Genomic DNA, 24270 nt, shown 5'->3' on the forward strand with positions numbered 1-24270 from the left:
TTTTTAAATTCTTATCCCTGTTTTCAAAACTCTTCCTGACCTTGAGCCTCCCTATCTCTATAATCTACACCAGCCCCTCTAAAATATCTCCTTTCCTCTTAATTCCTCTTCATTCACTATTGGTGATCATGCCTCAGCTGCTTAGGTCCAAGCTCTGGAATTCCCTCTCTACCTCTCTACCTCGCATTCCTCCTTTAAGACTCTTCTTGAGCCCATCTTTTGACCAAGCTTTTGGATGTATGAATTAACATTTCCATGCTCTATGGTGTCACACTTCGTTTTATAATGCTGATATGAAGTGCTTCAGGACATCCATTATGTCAAAGCCACTCTGTAAATATAACTTTTTGTTGTTAACTCCCATTGAAGCAGGATGGTAGGTCCCCGTAAATTATAAGAAAATGGAAGCCTAAGACAGTGGGTGACAATCGGAAGACGAGTTGCATTGGACTCGGAATGTTAACTCTGTTTCTCTCTCCAGAAATGCCACCAGACCGGCTAGGTTTTTCAAGCATTTTCTGTCTTTTCCACTTCCATATTAACATAGTGTTTTTACAGGGTAATCTATATGCTCTGTATCCTAAATTCAGTAAAGGATTTTTATTAAAGCATTATGGCACATCTATTTTGTACACCAGCCATCTTGATAGAATTTACAGTGCAGAAGGAGGCCACATCTTGTTGCACGCTCCATTCAAATTACTATTGTGACTAATTTTGATCAGTTTGTGCTGTGGAATTGGATTGAAGATTGCCCAAGCTCACATCAGTTGGGACCCTTTTAGTTGGTAGGAGCAGATTTTTCAGCTATTAGACTGAATAAGATATAAATACAACCCATTCACACCCAAAGGATATCTCATTGCAGAAGTCTATATAATTGTATATTTACAAAGGATACACTCTGAGTTTGTTTCTTGAAGACTGCTTCAAATTAGGAAAAGCAATTCTCAGCCTGTCAGTCAGATTCTGATCGTTAGGATCTTTATTTAGTTGCTTGTAGAATTACTTTTCTTATTACCAGATGAGTCAGTTGTGCCACAAAGCCATGAAAACCATTTTTGTTCCCTCATTTTTGTTCAACATAAAATACACACTTACTTTGATCAAAATTGAACAGATTTGGGAATACTTCAGTTTTAAATATGACGCTTTTCGCTGCCCCTCTGGAAGTCATAGTCGGTGCAGCATGGTGGTGCAGTGGTTAGCTCTACTGCCTCACGGCGCCGAGGACCTGGGTTTGATCCTGGCCCCAGGTCACTGACCATGTGGAGTTTGCACATTCTTCCCGTGTCTGCCTGGGTCTCACCCCCACAACCCAAAGATGTACAGCATGGTTGGATTGACCATGTTGAAATTAACCCTTAAGTGGAAAAATTTCAAAAACACTTCAGGAAGTCATAGTCAAATATGGAAATTGGACCTCAATTGCCCTCTGTGGCAATTATCTTCTTTAATATGCTTGCCATTGCATCCAGATTTTTCTTTTGTAAACTTGAGCATGATTTTTTTTCTTCACAGAATAAATAAACCACAAAGGTTGAACTCCCATTCAGCAAACAATCTCTGCTGCAAGTTCCCTAAGTCAGATCTCAATAGTGTTTTGTGGTTTACACTTGAATAAAACAAATGTTATCTCTGAGTTTCACCCAATAGATATTTGTAATCTGGAGACTGTGCCAAATATTCTGATATAAAACACTGAGCCACAGGTGATCAACACCTGACTCCAGGGACCTCGGTCGCTCATACCGAGCTGTGAGCAAGATGGGAACAAGTAGGGATGTATCAGTCTGGAACCTTATACTGATAATCTCATTCGCTTATGGCTCTGTTACCTTAGGATGTAAGAATATTCTCCTTTTACTGTTTCAATCCCGTTAATTTTTTTAATGAGTTACATGTTCTTACAAGTCTTGAATAATACTTCAAAATGTTGATCTGAATTTGTGGTTCTTCTTGGAAGTCTGTTAAATGTGAATGGCATTGTGGATTATATCAGTCCAATTTGGGAGGTGTATTTTCAGCGAGCTTCAAACCCATGTTCACATAAAAAATTGGTCTGCTGATTATTGTATAAAATAGTTAACTTCCATGTTTCTAATGAATGTCTTCTGATTAGTTGATTCCTAATTCAGTCTTAATTGCATTGATAATCGTTAATGTTTGCATGTGTGTTTTATAGTTAGTATTGTTTTCCAGAATAGGTGAAAATTTTCACTGGTTACATGTCTAGTTAAGAATAACAATATTCTGTCATTCAACCTTCTTACAAAATCTGGTTCAGGCGTGTTGATTTTTATATTTAGAAAAAAACACAGGTACTGTCAAATAAACGGAGAATGGAGTAAGCCAAGAACATCTGTGTGGAGTGAGAAATAGAGTTCTCATTTCAGGCTGATGATCTGTCTCAGATTTGGAAAGTGCAAGAGATGAACGGTTTTTCAGCAAGTCATGAAAACAAAAATGTGCTGGAAATATTCAGCAAGTTGTACATTGTTGAGAGAGAGGAAGAATGTTGAGAGTCAATGTTGTAGGTCTGTGACTTTACATCAGAATTGGGAAAGCTGAAAATGTTTTGGGCGGGTGAAAGGGGTGGTGGGTGAGAGAAAACAAATTGAATAATGTGTCATAGGGTGGAGGCTGGAAAGATAAGTGAGAAAAAGAGTGCAAGGTGCAAGGCAAGGGGAGTGGTGATGGGACAAGTAAAGAGACAAAAGATGTATCTGGAGGAGATGTGAATAGCAGAATCATTAATAGCTGCTTTCTGAAAGCTAAAGAAAGGGGAAAAAAACAAACCCGCAAAGAAACAGCCAACAAAATGGGGGCAGGGGTTCCAGTCTAACATTTTGGAACTCAGTGTTAGACTCAGAAGGCTGTAACATTGTGTTGAGTTTCACTCGAGTGCTGCAGGAATCTTTTATCACTTGCAGCGCAGAAAGCTCGGCAGCGAGGGTGGTGACTGGAGAAAAAGAAGAGGTCTCTTATAGAGTACCGGTCAGGAGTAAATAAATGGAAAAAGTCATGATGGCATAAGATCTTTAAAAAGTAATAATAAGACAAATAAGAAACTAAAATAAAAGCAAAATACTGCAGATGCTTGAAACGTGGGAATGCTGGATAAACTCAGCAGGAGTGGCAGCGTCTATGGAGAGAGAAACATTGGACGGAATTCACCGACCAACCCACAGCAGAGACGGCCCACCGACGGGATTTACTGGTCTTGCCGTTGTCAATGAGATTTCCCATTGACTGCATGCCTCATCGCCAGGAAACCCGTGTGCCGGAGTGGGACCGGAATAGCCCACCAGTGTAAACAGCCAGTAAATCCCACCCAGAATTTTTTTTAAATATTTTTATTCAGAAAAAATTGCAATTATGACACACAGAACAGTCAAAGAATGTGTACCATTTTTATAAAAATATCCCCACCACTCAGCCCAATCTAACTCAGATTTACCCAGAAACTTCCCCACATACAAAGCCCCACCTTCACTCCTTACCACACTCCCAATTGCTGACGACAATCAACTCTTTAAAGACAAAGGGTCATCTGGACTTGAAACGTTAGCTCTTTTCTCTCCCTACAGATGGTGCCAGACCTTGCTGAGATTTTCAAGCATTTTCTTTTCGGTTTCAGATTCCAGCATCCGCAGTAATTTGCTTTTATCTATAAAGAAGGTAATGAACGGCAGCCACGTAGAGTTAAACCCCTCTACCGATCCCATGATGGTGTACTTGATCTTTTCCAAATACAGGAATTCCGACAAATCTCCCAACCATGCTGAAGCCCTAGGCGGCACATCAATGCCCTCCATCCGAGAAAGACTCGCCTCCAGGCTATTTACCATAGAATTTACAGTGCAGAAGGAGGCCATTCGGTCCATCGAGTCTGCACCAGCTCTTGGAAAGAGCACCCTACCGAAGCCCACACCCCCACCCGATCCCCATAACCCAGTAACCCCGCCCAACACTAAGGGCAATTTTGGACACTAAGGGTAATTTAACATGGCCAATCCACCTAACCTGCATATCTTTGGACCGTGGGAGGAAACTGGAGCACCCAGAGGAAACCCACGCACACACGGGGAGGATGTGCAGACTCCGCACAGACAGTGACCCAAGCCGGAATCGAACCTGGAGTTGTGAAGCAATTGTGCTATCCACTATGCTACCATGCTGCTATTGGAGAGGTGATGGTCCTTCTTTCCCTCTTGCAGCCCTGATAAGTCCAACAGTTCAAAGATAGCCACCATTGGGCACATCTCCACTCTAACTCCCCAAATCTCCAAAATTGTTTCAAAGGTTTGCTGGGTCAGGGAGAGTGTGATTCAGATCGCATCGGGCACCATGGATCGGGAGCATTACAATCGGCTCGATGCCAGGGGCAAAACCTGTTTTTGGGCTCTCCCGCTATTCACCGGGAATACCGGAGATTTGTGCCCTCATCATGTAAGGCCTCATAACTCATAGCACTACTCTCCTTGGCCTGCTGGTAGACATATAATTCACTCCCTGGCATTGAACCTCCTTCGAAGGATCAATAATAAATCTTGCAAATGTCTGCATTCCACAACACTTCATAGGTGACTGAGTGCTCGATAGGACACGAATTTCCAGAGAAATGGGGCTACTACAAAGGGAAATGAGTTTTTCCTGCATTTCTGAATTTCTCCAGCATCTGGACATCATTGATTGCACCAAAATGATTATCCAGGCAGCAAGTGACCACCCAGTGAGATTCATCAATAGGAAAGGCTTCCACTGCCTCAATTTTCAATGGTCTGTACCAATAATAAGAGCTTTCTTCATTTGTACAGTCACTTTCATAACATTTGTCATGATCCTCTCGTACTCTACCAGCGCAGGGTGTTGCAGCTCTTCATTTCACCGCCCTCCAAATGATGCGGATGGAGTCTAAGGAACAAGGGTTACCTCTTGAAGAGATGACTACTCCCCCTTTTAGGTTACCCTGGTCTGCTTGGTGGTATATTGTCGCGAGGGTCTTGAGCATTGTGGTGTTCCTCCAGAGAGGAACATGCAGAGTAAAGTGCTAGATCGACATAGCTCACTAGAAGAAGAGGAGTAACAGGACTTGGAGAGGAGAAGAAAGGGCAGGTGCAGGAGATAGATGTAGAACACAGACGTACTCCGGCTGAGGTAACTGAGTCCAGCTCTGGACTTATGCATCTCGTCAGGATGGGGGTCAACATTTGGGATTAGCTGATCCCAATATATTTGAGCTGATCCCTTCTATCCAGGAATACCACATGATCTGGAAAACCCTTTGAGCTGCCTGTGAGAACATCTTCATTGAAGACAAGGCCTGGAATAAGACCATAAGGCATAGGAGCAGAATTAGAACATTCAGCCCATCAAGTCTGGACCCGCTAGTCAACCATCCCCATTCTCCTGCCTTCTCCCCATAACCTATGATCCCCCTATTAATCAAGAACCTATCTATCTCTGCCGTAAAGACACTCAGTAAGGCCTCCACAGCTTTCTGCGGCAAAGAGTTCCACAGATTCATCACCCTCTCTGGTGAAGAATTCCTCCTCATCTCAGTTTTAAAGGAATGTCCCTTCAGTCTGAGGCTGCATCACTGACCAGTCCATGCTGCAGAGTGCGGTATTCATTCTGTGAATGTCAGTGTGCAGTTCCTGAATGTACTTGAACGATGCCTCATGTGGCCCTCCATGAGGTTAGTCAGTCTCTCAATGAATCCCGCCGCCAGTGAATGGTGTGCAGTCGAGAAGCACGCGGCTGGGAAACTGGAAAAAGCAGCCCATATGCTCAGACCATAGAACATTAAATTTAGAATTTGTAAGTGAACTTTAGAGTCCTGTATTCTATATATGAAAATGAAATGAAAAAATGAAATGAAAATCGTTTATTATCACAAGTAGGCTTCAAATGAATTTACTGTGAAAAGCCCCTAGTCGCCGCAGACCGGCGCCTGTTCGGGGAGGCTGGCACTGGAATTGAACCCGCGCTGCTGGCCTGCCTTGGTCTGCTTTAAAAGCCAGCTAATTAGCCCTGTGCTAAACCAGCCCCTTATAATATTGGAGGCATACACATTGGAGGCAGACAGCAAATAAACAAAATTGAAGTTGCATTTAGCCTTTGATTAGTCGGCCACAGTTTTAACTCAGTATAATGTATAAACATCTAGTTACTGCATCACAACATAAAACAATTCATATTACTATACTGTTTATAGTTTGTGTTTTTTTTTAGATGAATCGAGAAAATCCACTTTGTTTCACAAGTCAGTGGTACTGTTCCCAGATCAACCATCAGCTCAAGTTTATGCAAGTAAATAAACAACACAAATAAGTATATTTGTCATTTAGTTGCAAAACTGTATTCCTTTTAAAAATTGCAAAGTTTAGGTAATGGGCCAACGTCCATAGTCAGGACACTGTTAAGTGTCAGAAGTGTAGGCCAGAATTCTCCGGCCATTCGTGGTGGCCTGATTCTCTGGCTTCCTGGCGATGTGGATGGCTTCAGTGGCAATTTTATTTGTTATTCGTTTATGGGATGTGGGTGTCGCAGGCTGGGCCAGCATTTATTGCCCATCCCGAATGGCCCTTGAGGGGGCAGTTAAGAGTCAACCACATTGCTGTGGGTCTGGAGTCACAGGTAGGCCAGACCTGGTAAGGACGGCAGATGTCCTTCCCTGAAGGACATTAGTGAACCAGATGGTTTTTACGACAATTGACAATGGTTTCATGGTCATCATTAGATTTAAATCCCAGAGAATCCCGCTGCCAGTGAATGGCATGCCCCTCTGCTGCCGAGAAACAGCTGGGAGGTCGCAGCAGATGCTGGAAATCTGAAATTAAAAACAGGAAATGTTTGAAATACTCAGCATGTCAGGCAGCATCTGTGCAGAGAGAAATTAATTTTGCATTAAGGTGAGGAATCATTTCTTCACTCAAAGCGCATTGAATCTTTGGAATTCTCCACCTCAAAGGGTTGTGGATGCTCCATTGTTAGATATATTTAAGGCTGGGATCTTGATCTCTCAGGGAATCAATCAGATGGAAAAATGGAGTTGAGACAGGAGATCCAATTGACTGACAGAGCAGGCTCCAGGGAGCATGTGACCAACTCCATTTCCAGTTTCTTATGACCCTTTGTCTTCCAGAGGGCTTAAAGATGTAATGGTGTTTCAGCCCAATGAAAAGGGGAAGGGACGAAAAGAATAAACAGGACGGTCCATGACGGAATGGAAGGCAGGGGAGATTAATTAGCAAAAGAGATTATAGTTCAAGGCAAATAGTGATGGTAATGAGACAAATAAAGAAACAAAAGATATGTCCAGAGCAGATATAAATGGGAAAGCAGAATCACCGCCAATAGCTGTTGCCCATAAAACGTTGGCAGAGTGATGTTTTGAAATTGATGAGTCCTAAAAGCTAGTAAGCTTGAAAGGCTGAAATGTCCTTCATTGAATATGTAGATGTGTTTCATTGGGAAGACGAGGAAAGAAAAGTCAGAGTGGGAGTGGAGTGGAGAATTACAATGGCAGGAGACCAACATCTCAGGGATATACTTGCAGGCTGAACAGAATTGTTTTGAGATTGTTTTGTCGCCCAATTTCCACCCTTCATTTTCCCTCACATGGTCCATCTCTGACTTTTCCCTTCTTTTTCTTGACATATCTGTCTCAGTACCTGGGGGTAGGCTATCCACCAATGTTCACTTTAAACAGATTGATTCTCACAAGTGTTTTTCCTGATGCCTCATTTATCGGAGTGACTCTATTCCATTCTATGTTTCCATTGGATTGGTTCTGATGATGCAACTTTCCATACCAGCTTCAGGTTTCTCTTTATTCTTCCTTTATGGAGAATAACCTACCCAGAACGCCATCGCCACTATGATTGACCTTGACTGTGTCCATTCCACAACCTGCATATTTTGCTCTCACCAATTTCCACCACCCCTAGAAACATGTCATCTTGCATTTCTCCATTGTGCCTTCAATAAATCATCCTCTGCCATTTTGCTTCCTCCGGCTAATGCCACCCCCAAACACATCTTCCTCTTCCCTCCCCTTTCAGCATTTCATAAGGACTATTTCATCCATATCACGCCCAACACTCCTTCTTCTATGCAAATGCAGGAGATGCAGCACCTTCCCTTTAATATCCTCTTTCCCCGTCCTCCAAATTATTAGCACTCCTGATCAGACGTTGATTGGGTAATTGCTTTGTGAAACACCTCCATTCAGTCTGCAAGCATGACCTTGACTTTCTGGTCACCCATCATTTTAATTCCCTGCTTCTCTTCCACTCTGACCTCTCTGTTCTTAGCCTCTCAATAAAACTTGAATAAAACTCAACATAAGCTCGGGGAATGGCACCTAATTTCTCAACAAGGCATTCACAGCCTTCCGCATTCAATATTAAGTGAAACAACTTCAGATTGCCCCTTTTTCATTAGATGGTAGCTGTTGCTAGTGATGCTGCCCTCTCTTTTACATCTCTCTAGACACATCTTTGTTACTTTTACTGGCCCATTATCAACTCTCTCTGCCTTGCATCCACATCCCTTTTGTCATTTGATCTCTTCTGCCTTCTACCCTATAACTTCCTGTTTGTTCTTTCCTCCCCCTTTCTTCTTTCCCTGTCTAGTTTAAAATCTGTTACATCTCTGAGCATCCCAGTTCTATTGCCGCTCCACTGGCCTGAAAGTTTGAGATGTCTTTTCATCATTGAGGCAGATAGCAGGAGTCAGAAAAATCCATGGCTTGTCCGGTCTGCCTTCGGAGAAAGGACCAGGAAATACGAGATTTTAATTCTGGGGCAGTGGGGGAGCGGTTGGGTGGAGGTGAGCTGCAATCGGGCTACCTGACCTAGAAAAAGGTTTGGAGGCAGCCACAGGGGTTATCCGATGTCGAGGTGGGCTGTTTTAAAGGCCTGCCTTAGTGCTGTGGAAGTTTGTATCAGTCATAATAAAAACAGAAAGATCCTATAGCTCTCACCCCTTAAAGCCACTACCCTTGCCATGCCACCTCACTCATCCCCATGACCCTCACACCCACTCATGCCAAGATATGCCCCAATGTTCTGTGGCCTTTCATGCTCCTCATGTCAAGGTATACTCATCACTCATCCCCTTATGGCCACTCATAGCCCCCATGTCAAGCTATGGCTATTCCATGCCCATTCACCCAATATACACTGTAAAAAACTAATGAAGGCTATGGTGACAATAGAAAGTTTAATAAAAAGCTTTAAAAAAACAGTCATTCATCGACAACCTTCCTTAAAAACAAATCTTGTTTACACAGGCCAATAAAAGTGTAAATCATCCAGATCCTTCAAAGTACCAATACCAGAAACAGAAAGCACTTGTAACCTCTTTATCTTGTGTAAAGAAATATTGTGCAATTAACAGGAGAGGTTGGAAAGCCAGAACTATCAATCAAATAATGTTTTCCCTGGGTCTCAGGTGTTTCTGTGCTCTAATGAATTTCTGAGCTCTCAACCAAGCCTCATTATATATCCTTGCCTAAGCTGAGAGTTCAGAAGTTTATTAACGTACAGGAACATGGTACCTTTAAGGTTCCGTAACTCTTTGTTATACTGACCCAACCCCATAAACATTGTGGAGGACGAGGACAGGCTATCCCCATTTTGGATCCGGCCTGGTCGGGAGTGCAGGGTGAGGGCTCACCACCCGAATCAGCCTGCAACCTTACAAGCCCCTGTTACAAATCAGAAACTCCAGGAATGGGGAATCCCAGAATCAGGTCCTGATCGGCATTTGCATCCCATTATGGAGACTCCTCAAATTCATGAAAATCTAGTCCGCTACATCACTTTAGACTCCACAAAATGCTGCCCAATTAGTTGAGAAGTCTTGTTTCATCCCATTTTGAGTGCGAGAGGAGATATGAGCAACACCTTTCCAAAATAGGAGTAGTATAATTCTTGAATGGAAATGCCTAATGGAGGATAAAGAGCTATTGAGATGAAGAATAATGTTAAATAGGAAACAACATCAGAGTTCCTGGAGATAGCATTGCAATGGAGGAGGTAAGGGAGTTCAGTGTGAGATCATAGGGAATAGTGATTCTTTTACAGGAGGAGCTTCATACTGGCCATTGAACTTAGAAACTTGAAAAAAAATCAAACCAGGAAACATATTCTTATTTATCAGCTTGCTTTTTCTGATGAAGTGAGCAGTGTTCTCTGTGTTCACGAGCAGCAGATACCTAGGAACTCCACCACCTGGATCCCCTCCAAGTCATTCATCACCCTGACTTGGAAATATATCGCTGTTCCTTCACTGTCGCTGGGTCAAAATCCTGGCACTCCTTCCCTAATACCACAATGGGTGTATGTAGACCTCATGGACTGCAGCGGTTCAAGAAGGCAACTCACCACCACCTTCTGAAGGGCAACTAGGGATGGGCAATAAATGCTGGCCTAACCAGCGACATCCCATAAATGAATGAATAAAACAATTTGGCAGGTTAATAAACAGAAGAATGATTAGAAGAATGTGATTAGAGGTAATAACTTAATTGATTTGCTGATTATATTTGGTCTGATGTTTCTTCTCAATTTATAGGTCACAATCCAGACCACAATTTCCGTGTTTGCAGTACCTGGGGAAATTATCACTTTAAAACCTTTGATGGTGATGTATACTATTTCCCTGGAACCTGCAATTATGTCTTTGCTTCCCAGTGTTTGAGTAGTTATGAGGAATTCAACATTCAGATGAGACGTTCCATTGTTAATGCTCTTCCAAAGATCACTCAAATTGTCTTGAAGATTGATGGATCAGTTATTGAAGTACTAAATTCAGTTATTTCAGTCGATGATAACATGTAAGTGTTTCGCTTAAGCATTCATTTTACTGTTTTCAATTTATAAGAATGTATCAGCACACTGTATAGCATGGTGGGGAAAGAAGTAAATTATCGAAGTATAGGACTGGTTGCGCAATTATTGAAATGTTAGAGCTGGGGTGCGATCATGCAAAATAAGGCCATGCACTTTCAGGCACAGGGTACTTGAGGTTTTAAACACAAAAACAAAATCTTTCCCCACAATGAACCCAACTGCCTTACGAAAATGAAAATCGCTTTATTGTCACGAGTAGGCTTCAATGAAGTTACTGTGAAAAGCCCCTAGTCGCCACATTCCGGCGCCTGTCCGGGGAGGCTGGTACGGGAATCGAACCGTGCTGCTGGCCTGCTTGGTCTGCTTTAAAAGCCAGCGATTTAGCTGAGTGAGCTAAACCAGCCCCTTACACCTTACACCAGGTTTGATCCCAGCTCTGGGTCACTGTCCGTGTGGAGTTTGCACATTCTCCCCGTGTTTGGGTGGGTTTCACCCCCACAACCCAAAGATATGTAGCGTAGGTGGATTGGTCACGCTAAATTGACACTTAATTGGAAAAAATGAATTGGGTACTCTAAATTTATAAAAAAATATATTTTGGAAATCTTTGTTTGAGATTTTTTGTTTTCAGCACAGAATTTTAGAGTGCAGAACTAGTAACAAAAATTGAATTTTCAAGTCAATATGGATAAAAACAGAATCCTCTATCACCAATGTACAGTGGCAGCAGTGTGTCATCTACAAAGAGCACTGCAGTGACTTAAGGCTCCTCTGACAGCATCAGTCAACCTCTCAATCTCTACCACCTAGAAGAGCAAAGGCAGTAAATGCAGGAGAATGCTACAACATGAAAGTTGCCCTCCATGTCAAACACCAACCTGACTTTGGAACTAGATTAATATTCCTTCACTGTCACTGAGTCAGAATCCTGGAACTCCCTCCCTAGCCCTATGGCAGTTCATGCAGTGGTTCAAGAAGCTAACTCAACACAATCATCTCAAGGGCAAATTTTAAAATAGCACAGGAAGAGGAAGTCCACTAGTGGTTTGCAAAGCATGGGATAATGGGTGAGGACGATAGAGCATTAGCTGGAGTTTGGGGAAAATTGGAATTTGTACTGAAGTAGGGTGCAGCCAAGTGTATTGAGCAGAGTTGCAAATGGAAATAGGAAATAAACAATCTGTTCTGTAAATACTAACATCACTATGCAGCTATGAAATCATTAAATTAAAAACCACGCTGAAAATTGGTATACCTGTTTGCTTCTTTTATCCTAGGGTTACACTACCTCACACCCATTCTGGGATCATGATTGAGAAAGTCAGTAATTACACCCGTATCTCTGCAAAGATTGGTCTGACTCTTATGTGGAATGGAGATGATGCTATCACGGTATGGAAATTGTAACATTCACAGATACCACAACAGACAAGTGCACTTTGTGATTGAGATTGAAGCCACCACATGCTTCACCATTATATTTTATTCAATATTTGGTTTGTTTCAAAACTCTTTTCATAGGTTAATGATTAATGTTGTGTTCCTTTTTCCCCTTCCATTGTGTTACTTTCTTCCTCATCAGTTCTTTTCTTACAAATGTTTTCCTTCCCTTAGCTAAGGGAGGTGAAGCTGAAACTGTTTGATTCTTCTGCTAATTTCCATTGATGTTTTTTCTATAACGAGCTGGCTGATCAAACCTCTTTCCAAATGCCAATTCAATGAATCTACGGGTTTCTTTGTGATTGAGATTGAAGCCACCACTATATCCTTGCCTTCCCCTTATAGTTCCCTGATGCAGGCTTCCACTCACTATTTCTTTGAACCCCGCCAAAGCATCTTCTCCCCTATCTCACTTCCTGTCAACTCCAAATTCATATTGGCCATGAGGCCCACCACTTTCTCTTTAAATCCTTTTTCCATTCAATCTCAGAACCATCCAACAATCTTCCTGTCCCTCCAGGCCAATTTCCTATCATCAGCTCTGTCTTTATCTTCAAACCTCCTTATCACCCCTCCTGGTTTAGCTCACTCAGCTAAATCGCTGGCTTTTAAAGCAGACCAAGCAGGCCAGCAGCACGGTTCGATTCCCATACCAGCCTCCCCAGACAGGCGCCGGAATGTGGCGACTAGGGGCTTTTCACTGTAACTTCATTGAAGCCTACTCGTGACACTAAGCAATTTTCATTTCATTTCATCTTCCCATCCTCAACAATTAGCACTCTATGTCTAAAGTCCCTTTCCTCTCAGGACAATGAATGGTTTATCACTGCCCGACCCTGTCCCCATCTTTTCCCTGGCTGTCGATCAAATGCTTCCCAGCCTGGCTTCTGACAATAAGCTGCACTGCAAGAACCCTAGCTGAACCAAAGTCATGAACAACATCCTCTGTGATTATGACCAGGCTACATTTACATTCTACTCTCTTGACTTCTCTGGAGGTTTGACATAGCCAACAGTACCATCCTCTTCAATTCTTCCTCTCTGTTGTCCAGCATTGTGGATTGTATTGTTACATATTATGGTCACTGTTTGGAAAAAGCTCCCTCAGCGTCAGATTATTCATTAGTTCTGGCTCATTGTGAAGTTGGATGACTGACACTTTTATGGGGCTGCGATAAAAAGGAGTTTTGTTTTACAAGAAATTGCACTACACATTACACTGTCACAATAAGGTTCATTGGTTCTATACAGTGTATAGTTGATGAATAGGCACAGAAGTGCCATTGTTTGATGCAGCAATAAAGGACCATAGGGGGTATGTGAGGGCATGAGGTGGCATGGATGGGGCAAGATGAGCATGAGGATATTTCTTCATTGTTCTTTCATGAGACATGGGTGTTACTGGCTGAGCAAGAATTTATTGTTCATGGCTCTTTGCCCTTGAGAAGGTAGCAATGAGCTGCCTTACTGAACTACTGCAGTCCAGTTGTGTAAGTACATCCACAGTGCCATTAGGAAAGGAGTTCCAGGATTTTGACCCAGAGACAGTGAAGAAATTGTGGGTGATGGACTGTGACGGCTGGAGGGCGCTTAGTTTTTATTTTAACTGGGAAGAAGTCCCACAGTACTGAGGTAGTCTTTTAAACTGCCCATCACTGCCCTCGATAGCCTCTTTGACTGTCTCCAAACCTTTTACCAGGTCAGATAGTCCGACTTTATCCCTCCCCTCTCTAATGACAATCCTGTTCTTGTGGGCACTTTCTCCAGAGGCTGGCAGGCTGAGCCATGAATTTTCCAAACTCCTGCCTCGATATAAAAATCCAGCTCAAACTGCTAACTGGAGCACTGAGTTTGAAAAGAATGCAAGAGTCACATTAGTGTTAACATGCTGAGTGATGTTATACTTCCACTGCATGGATCAAGATTTGCACTACCCATCTAATCTCACGTTGGCACATTGGTTAGCAATGCTGCTAGCATTTAATTCTGGCCTTGGGTCACTGTCTCTGTGGAGCTTGCACCTTCACCTCGTGAAACCCCTATGTGTTTCCTCCGGGTGCTCCAGTTTCCTCCCATAATATGTGCATAAAGATGTGCAGGTTAGGTGGGGTTGCAGGGATAGGGCAGCAGAGTGGGCCTAGATGGGGTGCTCTTTCAGGAAATCAGTGCAGACTCGATGGGCCAAATGGCCTCCTTCAGCACTGGAGGAGTTTTATGGATTCCACCCATAACACCTTCAGGTGCAGCCCAAACCAGAAGTGTGGAGGCCATTTTGAACACACCTGGAGCTCAACTTTGCAAGCTCAGCTTCCTTAAAATGTCATTGACAACAAAAACTGTATATTTTTCATAATTTATTTGAAATATACCTCAAAATGTTGTAACTATTGATGTTCTGTTTCTTCTGCATTAGCTTGAACTGAGCCATAAGTTTGCCAATACAACATGTGGGCTGTGTGGTGATTTCAATGGCATTCGTGACAATGAATTTTCTTCAAATGGTATGTGTAATTGGCACTAGCTGCCACATTTAATTGTATTGGTTTAATATTAGGTCCACATTATTTGAGGTGGAATTTTACAAAGCAAATGACAAAGCAGGTTCTGACAGAAAAGTGCCATGTTTCTCTCTAGGAACACAGCCAGGTTTTCCGGCCAGATCTTCTGACACTCAAAAAAAAAATGTTTTTTTTGGGGGGGGAGGGGTTTGCACTGTCATTCTGGAGGGGTGGAGCTTGGTAGAGTTGGCAAGCCCGGCTGCGAGAAAAATTAATTGCCTCCCACTCCCCCATGGTCATGGAGGACTCCCCCCACAACCTTCTAATGACCATGGAGGTATTGGGGGGCAGTCTCCCTCCACCCTCACACACCCAATCATCTCTCCTATCACACATAAGGGGAAGCCACCCCCTCCCACAATGGAAAAGGATAACGCCCTTGGCAGTGATCCCAGGCAGTGCCCATTTCATAGCCTACCTCAGTGCCCCCTGGCACTGCCATAACAGGATTTTCACCCATGGTAAACAGACCTGAAAACCCACACCCTTTATTTATTGCCTGTCATTGATTCCAGGATATCACCTGACCCCTATCCAGTATGGAAACTTGCAGAAACTGAATGGTCCCACGGAGAAATGCAAAGATGTACCTTCATCTGATAGTAACAAAGATTGTTCAAGATTTGTAAGTGAATGTTTCTCATTATTTCAACCTCCTTCAGTCTTGAATCTGCTTTGGCTTACAAATTTTTTGACTTTAGTTTCTAATGTATCTGCTGACTTTCATAGATAATTAAGCACTGGTAAAGTGAATGAGTGAACTCCGCTTCACCTGACCTGATTGACTTAATCGATACTTATACCATCAGGTGTTTATCTAACTTTCTCTTTTATTAAATAAATATAGAGTACCCAATTATTTTTTTCCTACTAAAGGGCAATTTAGTATCGCCAATCCACATACCCTGCACATTTTGGGTTGTGGGGGTGAGACCCACGCAGAAATGGGGAGAATGTGCAATCTCCACACCGACAGTGACCCGGGGCCAGGATCGAACCCGGGTCCTCGGTGCTGTGAGGCAGCAATGCTAACCATTGCATCACCGTGTCACCCCCAGCTAACTTCCTCTTAAATACATCTTTTTTTGATTTGTTCATGGGGTGTGAGCAAGGCCAGCATTTATTATGCATCGCCTTCGGGAGTAGTGAGTCAGCCACATTGCTGTAGGTCTGGTGTCACATGTAGATCAGACCAGACAAGGACAGCAGATTTCCTTCCTTAAAGGGCATTAAAACTTGGTGGATTTTTACGACAATTGACGATAGTTTCATGGTTATGATTACTGAACTTAGCATTTAATTACACATTACTTTAATTGAATTGAAATTCCATTAGCTGCCGATTTGAACCCATGTCGTTCGGGCATTAATCTGGTTCTCTGATTTACTAATCCAGTGATATGACCACTACACCAGGAGGTGGGGGAGGTGGGACCACTACAAACCGGACGGTCTGCACTTGGGCAGGACTGGAACCGATGTCCTAGGGGGGGTGTTTTCTAGAGCTGTTGGGGAGGGTTTAAACTAATGTGGCAGGGGGATGGGAACCAATGCTGGAAGTTGGAAGGTAGTAAAACAGGGACAGAAACAAAAGAAAGTAAGGGGAAAAGTGCAAGGCAGAGAAGACATAGTCAGAAATCCATAAGGGCGACAGTACAAGGTACAGTGACTGAGGGGAGCACAGTGAATAGGCCCAGTAATAACAAAAGGAATAAAACTAGAGATGTTAAGATTCAAAACAGAGGTAAAAAAACCAACATAAGTGTACTTTACCTGAATGCTCGTAGTATTCGGAATAAAGTAAATGATTTGCTGGCACAAATCATCGTAAATGACTATGATTTAGTGGCCATTACTGAAACATGGTTAAAGGATGGTCACGACTGGGAGTTAAATATCCGAGGGTATCAAACTATTCGGAAGGACAGAGTGGATGGTAAGGGAGGTGGTGTTGCTCTGTTATTTAAGGATGACATCCGGGCAATAGTAAGGGATGACATCGGTGCTATGGAGGATAAGGTTGAATCCATTTGGGTGGAAATCAGGAATAGTAAGGCGAAAAAGTCACTGATAGGAGTAGTCTATCGGCCACCAAATAGTAATGAGATGGTGGGGCAGGCAATAAACAAAGAAATAACTGATGCATGTAGAAATAGTACAGCAGTTATCATGGGGGATTTTAATCAACATGTCGATTGGTTTAACCAGGTCGGTCAAGGCAACCGTGAGGAGGAGTTTATAGAATGTATCCGCGATAGTTTCCTAGAACAGTATGTAATGGAACCTACGAGGGAACAAGCAGTCCTAGATCTTGTCCTGTGTAATGAGACAGGATTGATTCATGATCTCATAGTTAGGGATCCTCTCGGAAGGAGCGATCACAATATGGTGGAATTTAAAATACAGATGGAGGGTGAGAAAGTAAAATCAAATACTAGTGTTTTGTGTTTAAACAAAGGAGATTACAAGGGGATGAGAGAAGAACTAGCTAAGGTAGACTGGGAGCTAAGACTTTATGGTGGAACAGTTGAGGAACAGTGGAGAACCTTCCAAGCGATTTTTCACAGTGCTCAGCAAAGGTTTATACCAACAAAAAGGAAGGACGGAAGAAAGAGGGAAAATCGACCGTGGATATCTAAGGAAATAAGGGAGAGTATCAAATTGAAGGAAAAAGCATATAAAGCGGCAAAGATTGCTGGGAGATTAGAGGACTGGGAAATCTTTAGGGGGCAACAGAAAGCTACTAAAAAAGCTATAAAGAAGAGTAAGATAGAGTATGAGAGTAAACTTGCTCAGAATATAAAAACAGACAGTAAAAGTTTTTACAAATATATAAGACAAAAAAGAGTGGCTAAGGTAAATATTGGTCCTTTAGAGGATGAGAAGGGAGTTTTAATAATGGGAAATGAGGAAATGGCTGAGGAACTGAACAGGTTTTTTGGGTCAGTCTTCACAGTGGAAGACACAAATAACATGCCAGCGACTGATAGAAATGAGGCTATGACAGATGAGGACCTTGAGAGGATTGTTATCACTAAGGAGGGAGTGATGGGCAAGCTAATGGGGCTAAAGGTAGACAAGTCTCCTGGCCCTGATGGAATGCATCCCAGAGTGCTAAAAGAGATGGCTAGGGAAATTGCAGATGCACTAGTGATAATTTACCGAAATTCACTAGACTCTGGGGTGGTCCCGGTGGATTGGAAATTAGCAAACGTGACGCCACTGTTTAAAAAAGGAGGTAGGCAGAAAGCAGGAAATTATAGGCCAGTGAGTTTAACTTTGGTAATAGGGAAGATGCTGGAATCTATCATCAAGGAAGAAATTGCGAGGCATCTGGATAGAAATTGTCCCATTGGGCAGACGCAGCATGGGTTCGTAAAAGGCAGGTCATGCCTAACTAATTTAGTGGAATTTTTTGAGGACATTACCAGTGCAGTAGATAACGGGGAGCCGATGGATGTGGTATATCTGGATTTCCAGAAAGCCTTTGACAAGGTGCCACACAAAAGGTTGCTGCATAAGATAAAGATGCATGGCATTAAGGGTAAAGTAGTAGCATGGATAGAGGATTGGTTAATTAATAGAAAGCAAAGAGTTGGGATAAATGGGTGTTTCTCTGGTTGGCAATCAGTAGCTAGTGGTGTCCCTCAGGGATCCGTGTTGGGCCCACAATTGTTCACAATTTACATTGATGATTTGGAGTTGGGGACCAAGGGCAATGTGTCCAAGTTTGCAGATGACACTAAGATGAGTGGTAAAGCGAAAAGTGCAGAGGATACTGGAAGTCTGCAGAGGGATTTGGATAGGTTAAGTGAATGGGCTCGGGTCTGGCAGATGGAATACAATGTTGACAAATGTGAGGTTATCCATTTTGGTAGGAATAACAGCAAACGGGATTATTATTTAAACGATAAAATATTAAAGCATGCCGCTGTTCAGAGAGACTTGGGTGTGCTAGTGCATGAGTCACAGAAGGTTGGTTTACAAGTGCAACAGGTGATTAAGAAGGCAAATGGAATTTTGTCCTTCATTGCTAGAGGGATGGAGTTTAAGACTAGGGAGGTTATGTTGCAATTGTATAAGGTGTTGGTGCGGCCACACCTGGAGTATTGTGTTCAGTTTTGGTCTCCTTACTTGAGAAAGGACGTACTGGCGCTGGAGGGTGTGCAGAGGAGATTCACTAGGTTAATCCCAGAGCTGAAGGGGTTGGATTATGAGGAGAGGTTGAGTAGACTGGGACTGTACTCGTTGGAATATAGAAGGATGAGGGGGGATCTTATAGAAACATTTAAAATTATGAAGGGAATAGATAGGATAGATGCGGGCAGGTTGTTTCCACTGGCGGGTGACAGCAGAACTAGGGGACATAGCCTCAAAATAAGGGGAAGTAGATTTAGGACTGAGTTTAGGAGGAACTTCTTCACCCAAAGGGTTGTGAATCTATGGAATTCCTTGCCCAGTGAAGCAGTTGAGGCTCCTTCATTACATGTTTTTAAGGTAAAGATAGATAGTTTTTTGAAGAATAAAGGGATTAAGGGTTATGGTGTTCGGGCCGGAAAGTGGAGCTGAGTCCACAAAAGATCAGCCATGATCTAATTGAATGGCGGAGCAGGCTCGAGGGGCCAGATGGCCTACTCCTGCTCCTAGTTCTTATGTTCTTATGTTCTTATGTTCTTATGTTCTTATCTCCCTGCTAAACAATTCTTTCTGGAAATGAAGAAATTTCTCCTGAATTCCTGTTTAGTGTATTAATAGTCATCTTGATCTCCCCCATAAATGAAAACATCTTCTCTATGTCTACCCGAGTTCATAATCTAAAAACTTTGAACATGGAACATCTCCATCATCTCTTTTCTAGAAAAAGGAGCCCAGCCTGCACAGTCTTTCTTAATACGTATAACTCCCCTTTCTAGTAAGATCCTTGAAAAGCTTTCTTGCATTCACTACAGTGCTTCTAGATGGTTTTATAATGTCGAGACCAGAATTATGCTGACTTTGATAAGGGTGGTCTAACCAAGATTTTATATAAGTTTAATAACTTCTTTCACCACTAGCCTCTTGAATTCAATCCACTCCAGACTGTTGAGGAGTTAAAATATCTGCGGGACAATATGAGATAATATTAAGTACAAGGCCACAGCACTGATAGAAACTCAGCACAACTTGGTATTAAATTGATATTCATACTGGGAAAAGTCAAAAGGTATATATTTCGATTGAAATATACCCAGAGCTTCCAAACATTCGAATTTGGAACAGGAATGAGTCATTCAGTGCCTTGAATCAGCTCGGACATACAATAAGATAATGGTTGATCTGACTGTGGCCTTAACTCCACATTTCGCCCACCCTTGATAACCTTTGATTCCCCATTAGTCAAGAATCAACCTACCTCTGACTAAAAAATATTAATTGACCTGCCTCCACCCTCTCTCGGGAAGAGATTTCCAAAGACCCTCAGAGAAATAATTTCTTCTCATCCTCCCTTGAATAGCAGACCCCTTATTTTTATAATGTGTCCCTAGTTCTAGTTCCCATGAGGGGAAACATCCTCTCAGCATCCATCCTGTCAAGTTCCCTCAGAATCTAATGTGCTTCGATAAGATCAGCTCCCAGTCTTCTGAACTCCAAAAGGTACAGGTGCAATCTGTCCAACCTTTCCTCCTCAGATAGCCCTCCACCCGAGGTATCAGTCGAGTGAAGCTTCTCTGAATTACTTCTCACACATTTACATCCTTTCTTAAATAAGAAGACCAAAGCTGTACACATGACTTGAGATGTGGTCTCACTAATACCCTGCAAAATACGGAAGCAAAACATCCTTACTTTTATATTCGCTTCCTCTTGCAATAAACAACAACATCCCATTTGTTTTCTGAGTCATTTGCTGTACCTGCATGTTAACTTTTCCTGATTCATGGGAAGAAGTCTTACAACACCAGGTTAAAGTCCAACAGGTTTGTTTCGAATCACTAGTTTTCGGAGCACTGCTCCTTCCTCAGGTGAAGGAGCAGTGCTCCGAAAGCTAGTGATTCAAAACAAACCTGTTGGACTTTAACCTGGTGTTGTAAGACTTCTTACGCTGCTCACCCCAGTCCAACGCCGGCATCTCCACATCTTTCCTGATTCATGTAGAGGGACACTCGGATTCCTCTGCATCTCAGACTTCTAAAATCTCTCTCCATTCAAATAATGCTCTGCTTTTTTATTCTTCCTGCTAGAGTGGACAGGTTCACATTTTCCCATGTTATACTCCATTTGCCAAATTTTTGCTCGCTCACTTAACATGTCTCTATTGCTTTTCAGTCTTCTTTATGTCATCTTCACAACTTACTTCCCTACCTATCTTTGTGTGATTGGTAAATTTAGCAACCATACACTTGGTTCCTTCATCCGAGTCATTTGTATAAATTCAGAATAGTTGAGGCCCAGCAGCGATCTCTGTGGTACTCCATTTGTCACATCTTGCTAACCTGAAAAGTACCCAGTCTTTGCTTTCTATTTATTAACCAATCTTCTACCTATGCTAATACGTTACCCCCTACACCATGAGCTCTTATTTTGTGTAGTAACCTTTGATGTACCTTCTTGAAATCTAGGTACAACACATCCACAGGTTCTCATTTATCTAGTGCAAACATGGAGGACTCTCCCCACCCAGGAAGAATGAAACTTTAGTAAACTTGCAGAATAATTTTGTAGTTGACAAATTAATTTCAATACAGATAGGTTTGAGGTGATGTAATTTGGTAGGAAGGATGAAGAGATCACAGGGATATTTATTCACAAATCATTAAAAGTAGCAACATGTTAAGCAGGTCATTTTAAAAATTGCGAACTAAACCCTGATGTTTGTTTCTAGTTAGATGGAATTGATATGCAGAGAAGTTATGTTAAATTTGTATCAGATATTATATTTGGTCCTGTCCTGAAGAGTTTAAGAATGTGGAACACACTACTCCAAGGTAGTGAGGCAAATAGAATAGATGTATAAGTCAGCAGCTGAATATGCACATGAAGGTGATTGGAATTAAATGTGATCCTGATAATGTTAGATGAAGAAGGATGGAAGGGTTTGTGTGGATATTGCACATAGAAGGACTATGGACTATCATAGACTACCTATTGGACGGAATGGCCCATTTCTGTGCTACACATTCGATGGAGCCCAATGTAAATAGCCATTTGCTAATTTCAAACTTTCTAATATTCAGAATGACTTGTGTTTAGAATGATAATAATGCATTAGTACATGTGCTTCGCTGAGGTCAGGATAGAGAGATCCTTGTCCAGTGTCCAACACAACATAGCTGGGAATACTCAATTCAGATACTGGTAGCAAAGGTGCAAGCATCACCTGCATTGGCAATTATCTTTGAGAGGGAAGATATATACAATGTACATTAAAGGCTAATGTACAAACAAGTGTATTGGTCATTCACTAAGTAACTTCATTTTATCCTCAGGAATCCATGTGTGAAAGAACACTCACAGATCCAAGTTTTTCCAACTGCCACAGTATCTTAGATTTAGCACCTTTTATCAAGAGCTGCATGCTGGACATGTGCTTGTGCAAGAATTTAGAAAAACCATCATCCTGCATCTGTAATACTTTATCAGAATATTCTAGACAGTGTGCTCATGTTGGAGGTAAACCAAGCAACTGGAGAAGCAAAGACATGTGCGGCAAGTAACTTTCAAATTGATCACCCACAAACACACTAAATAAAGTCACAAATACATTTTTTCCTCATGGAAATGAGAAAGACATTAAACGTTGATACTATATCTATTACAGAAGAGACATGCCAGTTTAATATGACCTATGAAGAGTGTGGTGTTCCGTGTGCAGATACATGCTCAAACCCTGATAGGAGTCAGATGTGTGAGGACCACTGCATTGATGGCTGTTTCTGCGCTCCGAGTAAGATACAATATTTCAGAAAATATGATTCAATTGAATAATAAGTGTGTCTTTGTTTACTTTGTGTTGTATGATGAGGACACAAAAACTTAACTTATATTTGGTCTTTATCGAACCTAACTGATAATTGCTGGCATTTTATGTTCTTGTTTCAGATTTTCATAATCTGCAATGTTTACCTTTGTATTTAAAAGTTTACCTGTGTTACTGTGTCCACTAATGTAGGATGTGTTGGCCATTATGGCAGTACTCCTTGATTTTATCGCATCTCTGGGATTCCACCTACCACCTGCTATGGACCCCCCCTCACCTTAGCCCATTCCCATTTATTATGGGCTGTCTTCTCCTGCTAATTTCCTTTATTATACAGAGAGGTTTGGTTCGTCCTTCGTTTAACTGACCCTATGTGCATTTTGTTGCCCTCTGGATCGGTCTATGGTTCCTCCCCCTTCCCTGTTGCCCCCCCCTCCCCCCACCCCCTTTCCCCCTACCCCCCTTCTCTCCATCCCCTCCTCCCCCTCACTACATTATAATTAACTGAATCATAAATCAACTGAGGAAAATCTGCAAGTTAAGAATTCATGTATATCTATCTTATATATTTGATACTGTAGATACTGTTCTTGATGACATTTCTCACGCTGGATGCATTCCAAAAGAACAGTGTCCCTGTACTTACAACGGGCTATCTTATGCACCCGGACAGTCCTATTCCACCAAATGCAGTAAATGGTAATTAATTTAATTTTGATAAATTGGTTGTTTGTTTTTGATGGAGGTTTATCATTTGTCATTCATTGTTTCTTCATCTTTTTCTAAGAAAATAACTGATAGAAAATACTTTTAAATCTGACAGCACTTGTAATGGAGGGCAGTGGGCTTGTACTGACCTCTCCTGCCCTGGCATCTGTTCTATTGAGGGAGGAGCTCATATTAATACATTTGATGAAAGCTATTACACATTCCATGGAAGGTGTCATTACGTTCTTGCTAAGGTAAGGATCACTTGAGTTTTAGGACACTGGAAATTATTCACACCAACAGGTTTGACTTGCTCATAATGTTGCTGTGTTTTTGGAGGAACAAAAGTAAGAGAATTGGTATTGGTCTGTTTCTGTGAAGGTCCACAAGTTCTCTGCTGGCATCCAAGTCTTCCAAATGGAAAATCCAAAAGGACTTTTGCCCAGAATACTGGAGAATGTGTTGCAGCATTAATAAACACTATTTTGCATTGTCAAGATTGCTATTTCGTCTTATTTTTCTAATCATTTGCTCTAGGACTGTAGGAATACATTATTCACTGTCCTGGGGGAACTGCAGCAATGTGGTGTTACTGATTCGGAAACATGCTTAAAGACAGTATCACTGACTCTCCATGGGGCTCACACTGTAAGTCATTCTCAATTAGCTTTTTGATGGCTTAAACCACTTTGATATCAAGGAAGGTCAAAAAATGATGTTGTTGGTGCTTTTTATTTTACAG

General features: G+C 42.0%; 1 protein-coding gene across 1 annotated transcript in view; it reads left to right on the forward strand.

Moving 5' to 3' along the window:
* The first annotated feature begins 1727 nt into the window (after window positions 1-1727).
* The window catches only part of LOC119970929 (mucin-5AC-like), a 152637-nt gene continuing 130094 nt past the window's right edge, over window positions 1728-24270 (forward strand). Inside the window, 11 exon segments of the mRNA XM_038806038.1 lie at window positions 1728-1846; window positions 6238-6315; window positions 10588-10849; window positions 12143-12257; window positions 14719-14806; window positions 15379-15488; window positions 22330-22549; window positions 22662-22787; window positions 23402-23519; window positions 23644-23782; window positions 24066-24176. Coding sequence (XP_038661966.1) covers window positions 1768-1846; window positions 6238-6315; window positions 10588-10849; window positions 12143-12257; window positions 14719-14806; window positions 15379-15488; window positions 22330-22549; window positions 22662-22787; window positions 23402-23519; window positions 23644-23782; window positions 24066-24176 — 1446 coding nt within the window. The 5' untranslated portion in view covers window positions 1728-1767.

This window comes from Scyliorhinus canicula, chromosome 9, assembly GCF_902713615.1.
Source record: "Scyliorhinus canicula chromosome 9, sScyCan1.1, whole genome shotgun sequence".
Lineage (NCBI taxonomy): Eukaryota > Metazoa > Chordata > Chondrichthyes > Carcharhiniformes > Scyliorhinidae > Scyliorhinus > Scyliorhinus canicula.